Source organism: Oryx dammah, unplaced genomic scaffold (assembly GCF_014754425.2).
Source record: "Oryx dammah isolate SB20612 unplaced genomic scaffold, SCBI_Odam_1.1 HiC_scaffold_29, whole genome shotgun sequence".
Taxonomy (NCBI): domain Eukaryota; kingdom Metazoa; phylum Chordata; class Mammalia; order Artiodactyla; family Bovidae; genus Oryx; species Oryx dammah.
Window position 1 is genome coordinate 54,829,623 of NW_024070213.1, and position 10,094 is coordinate 54,839,716.

Below are 10,094 nucleotides of genomic sequence, written 5' to 3' on the forward strand. Positions count from 1 at the left end.
TTCCAAATCCTGGAAGATGATGCTGTGAAAGTGCTGCACTCAATATGCCAGCAAATTTGGAAAACTCAGCAGTGGCCACAGGACTGGAAAAGGTCTGTTTTCATTCCAGTCCCAAAGAAAGGCAATGCCAAAGAATGCTCAAACTACTGCACAATTGCACTCACCTCACACGCTGGTGAAGTGATGCTCAAAATTCTCCAAGCCAGGCTTCAGCAATACGTGAACCATGAACTTCCAGATGTTCAAGGTGGATTTAGAAAAGGCAGAGGAACCAGAAATCAAATTACCAATATCCCATGGATCATGGAAAAAGCAAGAGAGTTCCAGAAAAACATCTATTTCTGCTTTATTGACTATGCCAAAGCTTTTGACTGTGTGGATCACAATAAACTGTGGAAAATTCTGAAAGAGATGGGAATACCAGACCACCTGACCTGCCTCTTGAGAAACCTGTATGCACATCAGGAAGCAACAATTAGAACTGGACATGGAACAACACAGTGATTCCAAATAGGAAAAGGAGTACATCAAGGCTGTATATTGTCACCCTGCTTATTTAACTTATATGCAGAGTACATCATGAGAAACGCTGGACTAGAAGAAACACAAGCTGGAATCAAGATTTGCCAGGAGAAATATCAATAACCTCAGATATGCAGATGACACCACCCTTATGGCAGAAAGTGAAGAGGAACTAAAAAGCCTCTTGATGAAAGTGGAAGTGGAGAGTGAAAAAGTTGGCTTAAAGCTCAACATTCAGAAAATGAAGATCATGGCATCTGGTCCCATCACTTCATGGGAAATGGATGGGGAAACGGTGGAAACAGTGTCAGACTTTATTTTTTTGGGCTCCAAAATCACTGCAGATGGTGATTGCAGCCATGAAATTAAAAGACGCCTACTCCTTGGAAGAAAAGTTATGACCAACCTAGATAGTATATTCAAAAGCAGAAACATTACTTTGCCAACAAAGGTCCATCTAGTCAAGGCTATGGTTTTTCCATTAGTTATGTATGGATGTGAGAGTTGGACTGTGAAGAAAGCTGAGCGCCGAAAAATTGATGCTTTTGAACTGTGGTGTTGGAGAAGACTCTTGAGAGTCCCTTGGACTGCAAGGAGACCCAACCAGTCCATCCTAAAGGAGATCAGACTTGGGTGTTCTTTGGAAGGACTGATGCTAAAGCTGAAACTCCGATACTTTGGCCAACTCATTGGAAAAGACCCTGATGCTGGGAGGGATTGGGGGCCGGAGAAGAAGGGGACAACAGATGATGAGATGGCTGGATGGCATCACCGAATCAATAGTCATGAGTTTGGGTGAACCCCGGGAGTTGGTGATGGACAGGGAGGCCTGGAGTGCTGCGATTCATGGGGTCTCAAAGAGTCAGACATGACTGAGTGACTGAACTGAACTGAACTGAACCATATATTGAAGACAGCCATAGACAATATATACTTTAAAAATATATGTATTATTTATTTTTGGCCATGCTGATTCTTTATTGCTGCCCATCAGCTTTTTCTAGTTTCAGTGAGTGGGGGCCACTCTCTAGTTGACATGCACAGGCTTCTCTCCTTGCAGTAGATTCTCTTGTTGCAGAGCACAGGTTCTAGGCACTTGGGCTTCAGCAGTTGTGGTTTAAGGGTGCAGTTGCCTTGCATCAGGTGAAATCCTAGTTCCTGGACCAGGGATCAAACCTGTGTTCCCTCCATTGGCAGGCAGACTCTCAACCACCAGACCACCAGGGAAGTCCCTATGTATAATTAAATACTTATAAGTGAGTGAACATGGACTATGTTCTGATAAAACTTTATTTAAAAACATTGCAATTTGGTTTATATAATTTTTACCTTTCACTAATATTATTTTCCTATTTTTTTTCAGCTATTAAAAGATGTAAAAATATTCTTAGCTCACAGGCTTTACACAAATAGTCAGAAACCTGGGTTTGGCACATGATCTATAGTTTGCTGACTCTAGTTAAGTGAATATGTATGGGAGCAAGTCCTTTGGAAGCTAGGACTATATGAATGCTGGCCACAAGGCGGGGGAGATATTTTGGAGGCCCCACTTATTTTAGACATTGAAATTTGACAAATTCCATTTGTAATTTCAGTGAATTTGTAAAAATATTTTTTTCTTATACTGAATGGCTTAGCAGGATTCTATCAGAATAGGTTTTTTTTAAAAAAAGATAATCTATTAAAAGTTTAAGCAAATATTCCAGACTCATCCTCTTTTATCTCCATTTTTAATATCTCTACCATCTCTTTATTTTTTTCTCCCATTGCTATTATTTTCCCCCATAGATATCTCTTTTTAATTCTGCCTCTGTCCTTTGTGTTTATGAGGCACCATCTGTTTGTCTCTAGGTCTGAATACATGAACATTCTTTCTAATCTAAGTCCTTCCTGCTAACTACTTATGTAATCTGGAGGGATGAGGTGCAGAGGGAGATGGAAGGCAGGTTCAGGACAGAGGGGACACATATGAATGTGGCTGATTTATGCTGATATATAGCAAAGACCATCACAATATTGTAAAGCAATTGTCCTCCATTTAAAATAAATAAATAAAAATTTTAAATATTTCTATTATTTCACTTTTTAATGTTTATTTACTTATTTTTATTTATGTATTTGGCTGTGTTGGGTCTCAGTTGTGCCATGCAGGATCTTTTGTTGTGGCATGCTCGGGCTCTGTAGCTGTGGCTTGTGGGCTCAGTTGCCCTGTGGCATGTGGTATCCCAGTTTCCTGACCAGCTATTCAGCCTGACTCCCATGCTTGGAAGGAGGATTCTTAACCACTGGACCACAAGGAAAATCCCACTGCTTACGTAATCTTGAGCAGATCATTTAACCTCCCTGAGCCACTGCATTCTGTGCTATTTAGAGTAAGTAGTTCTAGGACCACCACAGACAAACACAGGATCTCAGTAGTTTCACATAGAGGATGTTTACTTCAGCTTCTCATAAAGCCTGATGTGGGTTGACTGACCTCCCTTCATCTTGAAACTACATCATCTGGTGAGTAAGAGAGGGATGGAGAAGGCTTACTTCTACTAATAAGTCAATTAATCAGTTACATGGCCTCAACCTAAATGCACATAAGGCTGAGGAGTAAAAGAGAATCTATGCTTATGGTTTTGTTGAGCAATAAAATGATGTGTAAAATGATCCCTTAAAACAGGGATTGACTAACAATTTCTCTAAAGAAACCGATAGTAAATGTTTTAGGTGTTGTGGATAATATGGCCTCTGTTAATACTACTCAAATCTATCATTGCAGTGTTGAGAGAAGTTGTAGACAATAGTGAATGAATGAACATGGTTGTATTCCAATAAAACTATATTTTCATTGTCAGGAGACAGGCCAGATTTGGGCCACAGGACATAGTTTGCTGATCTCCTTCTTAGAGCATGACTAACATGTAATGATTCTCATTTTCCATCACCTCAGATACTCAGGGAACTTTCAGCAATGGTTCCTCACTACCTCAATGTTCCTTAAGCTGACTCATGATAACTATAGATAGTTCTGAATAACCAAATAAGAATGAGATCAGATGATCACTGATTTCTTCCCTTTGGAATTTCCATTAGCCTCTCTCCTTTCCTCTTGATATGTTATTTGAAGATTGAAGCTATGCTACAGTGAAATCATAGTACTCTGCTCAAAGAAAGAAAGAAAGGGAAATATCATGTAGATTTGCATAATCATATAGATTAAGAAGTCTATACTGAGTCCCGAGAGCATACAGGCATCAGTGCAGTTCAGCTCTGCACCTCCATGGACTGCAGCATGCCAGGCTTCCCTGTCCATCACCAACTCCAGGAGCCTACTCAAACTTATGTCCATTGCGTTGGTGATGCCATCCAACCATCTCATCGTCTGTTGTCCCCTTCTCCTCCTGCCTTCTTTCCCAGCCTCAGGGTCTTTTCCAATGAGTCGGTTCTTTGCATCAGGTGGCCAAAGTATAGGAGTTTAATCTTCAGCATCAGTCCTTCCAATGAATATTCAGGACTGATTTCCTTTAGGATGGACTGGTTGGATCTCCTTGCAGTCCAAGGGACTCTCAAGAGTCTTCTCCAACACTATAGCTCAAAAGCATCAATTCTTTGGCACTCATCTTTCTTTATAGTTCAACTCTCACATCCATACATGACTACCGGAAAAACCATAGTTTTGACTAGATAGACCTTTGTTGGTAAACTAATGTCTCTGCTTTTTAATCTGTTGTCTAGGTTAATCATAGCTTTTCTTCTAAGGAGCAAGCGTCTTTTAATTTCATGGCTGCAATCACCATCTGCAGTGATTTTGGAGCCTAAGAAAAAGTCTCTCACTGTTTCCATTCTTTCCCCTTCTATTTGCCATGAAGTGCTGGGGCCAGATGCCGTGATCTTGGTTTCCTGAATGTTGAGCTTTAAGCCAACTTTTTCACTCTGCTCTTTCACTTTCATCAAGAGGCTCTTTTGTTCTTCTTCACTTTCTGCCATAGGGTGGTGCCATCTGCATATTTGAGGTTATTGATATTTCTCCTGGCAATCTTGATTCCAACTTCATCCAGCTTGGTGTTTCTCATGATGTACTCTTCATAAAAGTTAAATAAGCAGGGTGACAATATACAGCCTTGACGTATTCCTTTCCTTATTTGGAACCAGTCTGTTGTTCCATGTCCAGTTCAAACTGTTGCTTCTTGACCTGCATACAGATTTCTCAGGAAGCAGGTCAGGTGGTCTGGTATTCCCATCTCTTGAAGAATTTTCCACAGTTTATTGTGATCCACACAGTCAAAGGCTTTGGCATAGTCAATAAAGAAAAAGTAGATGTTTTTCTGGCACTCTCTTGCTTTTGATGATCCAGTTGATCCAGTTGATGTTGGCAATTTGATCTCTGGTTCCTCTGCCTTTTCTAAATCCAGCTTGAACATCTGGAAGTTCATGGTTCAACTACTGTTGAAGCCCGGCTTGGAGAATTTTGAGCATTACTTGCTAATGTGCGAGATGAGTGCAATTGTGCAGTAGTTTGAACATTGTTTGGCATTGCCTTTCTTTTTTTGGAATTGGAATGAAAACTGACGTTTTCCAGTCCTGTGGCCACTGCAGAGTACATTGCCGCAGTCCAGCCCCAGTGGATCCAGGGAATTTGAAGGTGGGGACGGCGTCGGCGTCTTTAGAAAAATACATATTTAATTACAGATATATAGAGAGATTAGAAACGGATAGTGTAGTAGGAGATAGTGTAGTGGAGAAAAGGAGGCTAAATTCAGCCAGAGAAACGAGAGCAAGAAAGAAGCGACATGGTGGAATCAGTCTTTCTGGAAACTGATCTGATTTCTTTATTTTTGGGTTTGCTTATATACATTTTGTTACACATACGGATGAATACAGAGTCATGCGGGGGTCTTAGGGATATTTCATCATCTTCTGGCCATGAGTAAGACCTGCTGACATTCTATGATCTTTTCCTTCTGATAACCAAAAACCTTATTTCCTCCAAGGGTGTTTTTTCTTAAACCAGGCACCACCCTCAAGATAAAGTTGCATTCCTATAGGGTGAGGGAGTAGTGAGTTACAATCAAGAAAGGAATTTATTTAACCCAAGGTTGACAGGATTAATCTTAAAGGTTAATACTTATTTCTCCTATATGCTTAAAGGTTAATGCTTATTTCTCCTATATGTTAATTATATTCATTATACGGGCAGGGAATATGGAGATTTAGCAGCAAACATCAGCCCAACAAATGAAAATCCTTTTACCAATGCTCCCCTTAAGATCTATTTAGTCTTAAGATAGCAATAAAGTTACATTTTTTACATAACAAAGACACAGTGATTTATAACAAAGCACAGTGATCTATTACAAAAGAGAAAATCCATTAACTCAAAAAGTCTAGTATTGCTAACATCAAAAACTACTATATTTCCTTTTCTATATTCCAAATACATTGATTAATATATTCCCAGGTGCCTAAGGATATGGAGGCCTGGCGGCAATCACTGAGTCAATGAGAAGAAAAAGCGCTATGCTAATTAAGACTCTCAAAATACTCCAAAACTCTGTTTATGGTTAAGAGGTAGTAAACAATCATGTGGCAGGAGTATGGATAATCCTGTGACACAAGCTAGTCTGTCAGCAGAGAGGTTTGACCTGAGACATCCTTGTCACACCCAGGGCAGGGAATTAGCAGCAATTATTGGCACAACAAATGAAAAACCCTTCACCAATATAATTCCTAACCAACCCACTATACTGATAATTTCTAATTCCCCAAAAGAATTTGCCTTTAGTAAGTCTAAAACATCTCGTGCCTCTCAGATTTGGAGGCTGTAAACAATCACATGTGGCTGGACGAACCTATACAGGCGGGCTAGATAACCTTCAGAGGAGCTGAAACACTCTTGTCACACCCAGGAATTTTTATTGCCTTGGAGCTGCACGTTTACTCCTTCTCTGAGAGAAACGGTTATGGGGGAGAGCCCCCCGTAAAGTCAGAGGCGTAGGTGAGAGCATAAAACAGACTCTGGTTTTGGGGTTAGATGCTCAGGAACAGGGGGTTTCCTGAGGCTTGATCATGCCTTTGTGTATGCCAAGCCTCCTTCCTCATGACCTTTGCCATGGGCGGAGTTCCTCACGCTGGGCTCCAACAGTACATCTTGTGTAATTCTGGTACAGGAGTGTATGCATTTATATTGCCCACAAAAACCTTATCTTTTGGCATCTACCCAATCAAGAAATCTATGAGTCACCCTAGACTCCTCCCTGAAAATCAACTTTCACATCCAATCAGATGCCAAGATCTAAAGAACTAACCCCCTTAGTATCTCCTAAAAACATCTGTGATCTCCAACACTACTGCAACTGCTTTACCTCAGGACCCCATTATGTCTTGGCTCAATTCAATAATATCTTTGTAGTCTCTCTTCCTCAGATTCTGCCCTTACCTGTTTATTCTTTAAACTGCTAAAATGATTTTATTGAAATTCAAACCCAACTATGAAACCCTCTTGCTTAGAAATCATCCAGTGGTTTCTTGAAATAGTCAGATGAAAGACCAAACTCCTTAATATGGCATTAAAGCCCTTCATGATTTGTCCCCTGAGACATCTAGTGTCTCACAGCTTGAACCCACTTGCTACCGTCACATACTCTGCTCTACAGCCATACTGAACCTTTTGCAGTTTGCACTTTCCCTCTTCCCATCCTCTTTTGTTTTCCTACCACCTCTTCTTTCCCTGGCGGCTCAGCTAGTAAAGAATCTGCCAGCACTTTGGGAGACCTGGGTTTGATCCCTGGGTTGGGAAGATCCCCTGGAGAAGGGCTACTCGCTCCAGTATTCTGGCCTGAGAATTCCATGGACTGTATAGTCCATGGGGTTGCAAAGAGTCGGACATGACTGAGCAACTTTCACTTTCACTCACTTTGAACAAGATTCAACTCAGCCATCAATTACCTGCTTGTAGAAGCTTTTCCTAATTGTGTCTCTAAAGTAGAGGCTCACCTTTTACATCTTGGGTCCACTTCTCATGCTGCTTATTGCTGTACTATGCTATACTGACACATGAGCCTTGGATCGCTGGTTTATTCCCTCATGCACCATCCCTCTTCCCACTTCATGTCTGTAATCACCCAGAGAAGAGAGACAATGGCTTCCTCATCTTATTCGTATCATACTGCTTACCAAGGTATCCACAGTTTAGTATACAGTTAGCAAATACTTGTAGAATAAATTAATGCAGAAAAGTAGTTTATTTTCTTGCTTGATTGTATAACAAATTGTACTTTTAGTGGATTTAAAACATTGGGTGGTCAAGGTTCAGAAACATGTATTTCAGAAACATTTATAAGTAAAGGAGTCATACACATCAGTTGGCTTTATCCTTATAATGTTTATGAGAGGGTACATCATATAAATTTGGTTTGCTGCCTTTATACAAAGTGAAACAAAAATAAAATACAACACAATGAGACAAAACCATGATAATGACATACCTGTGTTTCTATTGGAGCCAGGGTCATATTCATGTTTTTAATTGCAGTTACATAGTGTTGAAGCGACTTAGCAGCAGCAGCAGCAGTCTAGTAGGAAGAACATTGAAAGTGAATTGAGATTTAGTAGCCCCAAGGACAGACATTTCATGAGAAATCAAGCCTGACATTGAACACCAGTCTTTCATACTTCAAAAGCAACTGAGTCCTATGTGGGTATTAATTTGAATTGCATTACTGAGTTCATGTGTCATAATAATAAATAACTTACACTCATATAACAATATTTATGCCTCTTAACCATTCCTATAAAAATATTGCAAGGGTGAAAGTGTAAAGCATGTTATAATTTGAACACATTAGGTAAAAAAAAAACTCTGTAAAACACATTTTCAATATCATCAGCTATTTTAGATTATAGACTAAGTAATGTCTGCTTTTCAAAAAACATGATGAGCTGGAAGAGAAATGGTAACATGAATATTTTGCAGGAAAATAATTGTGGACTTCAGTGATAAAATTAGCAAACATTTGAGGGCAGTGAAAGTGTTACTAAGCCAAAAGTTTATTGCACTTCTTTTGTACTTTGCAGAAAGTTAAGTACAATAAACTTTATTTTAAAGAGATTGTATTTAATCTTTTATTATTGTGAGATTAACATTTCATTAACATTGATAATAAGAATAAAACATAAGAAAACTTAAATTAGGAAATGTGCACAATCCTGAGAGCCAAAAAGACTGCAGTTTTTCTGAAGGGTGATGTTAGAACCTCTGCTAGACAAGAAAAAAAAGTGAATATAATTAAAATTGTGGGGAAGAAACCCAGAAAACTGCTATAGGGAACAATCCATTACTGACAAAAGATTATATCTGCTGTTACTCCATGATTTTACCATTTATGTTTAAATTGACTTTTTCCTTTTGCTATTTGGGGATTAATTTAAATCCTTAAAAAGGAAATCAAAGTTCACTACAAATACAAATAGATTCTTAGATCCTAGAAAATGTTCTATACAAATTTACTTCATTTTAATGATGAAATTGCAGCATATGATACTTGGGGACAATATCAAATGTTCCCAGTTCCTTGGACTATATAGAAAATTAGAAAATGGAACTGCCTTAATTATGCTTCCATATAGTAAGGATCCTTTTATTTCTTTATTAGACTATTCTCAGGGTCTGCCAAATGCAGAATCCTTTATAAATGTTAGCTGAATGAAAGGTGACTCAAAATTGCAACTTTCTGAATTGATCATTAAGAGAAATTCTGAACACTGTATTTTTGCAGTCTTCTGGAGAAATCTAACAAAAAAGTCTAAATTATTTTATCAACTATACCATGACATTTTTTCATAAACATTTTTTATTATTGAATTAAGGGACTTTTTAATGTCTCTCTGTAAAACACAATTATATTTTATGTGTAAAAAACAGACAATGTAACTGAAAAAAATCACTTAGATTAAACTGATGGGGAATTGGGCTGAAGATGAGCATGATCATATTAATATTTTTATCATGCTCATTTATTTTAGCCTAAACAACGAACATCTATTGTGTCTTCTCTGGATTTTCATCGAATGAATCACAACCAAGAATATTTTGAAATCAACACATCTACAGGGTGTACAAGCTTTACTTCCAACCCTCCAGTTAGTCCACTCACCTCTTCTGCAGCAACCACAGAAGTCAAGAACAAGGAAACTGGCGATACAGGTAAAGCCGTTCATTTTATGCAGCTATATTGTTGAGTTTTTAAAACCAAAGGCTTTATGAGTTAGAGGAATTAAGAGGAATCTTCATGCAAATATCATTGTGTTTTTTGTTCATGCCTTCATGCCAAGACTTTAAAAGCACCATCCAAAATGTGTGGAATAATATAATCATCAGCATATTTTCAGGTCTGACCTTTAAACAGAACCAAAATCTAACCTTTTAAAACTAGAAATGGTTTTGAATAGCACGTTGTTATGGTGTCCAAATGTATTATGTCACCTACATGTCACATCAAAAATTTTAGAATAGACTGATATTTAGTAATAATGTGGAAGGACAATGCTGATTTGTTTTATATTGAAAGGTAAAACTTTGAATTTCA

At 38.5% G+C, this 10,094-nt stretch overlaps 1 protein-coding gene across 7 annotated transcripts in view; it reads left to right on the forward strand.

The window, feature by feature from the left end:
- The window catches only part of ANKS1B (ankyrin repeat and sterile alpha motif domain containing 1B), a 1,164,007-nt gene that overhangs the window by 490,952 nt on the left and 662,961 nt on the right, over positions 1-10,094 (forward strand). For all 7 annotated transcript variants that reach the window (XM_040234922.1, XM_040234916.1, XM_040234918.1 and 4 more), the window contains exon 12: positions 9,532-9,712. In XM_040234922.1, coding sequence (XP_040090856.1) covers positions 9,532-9,712 — 181 coding nt within the window. The remainder of the gene's footprint in view (positions 1-9,531; positions 9,713-10,094) is intronic.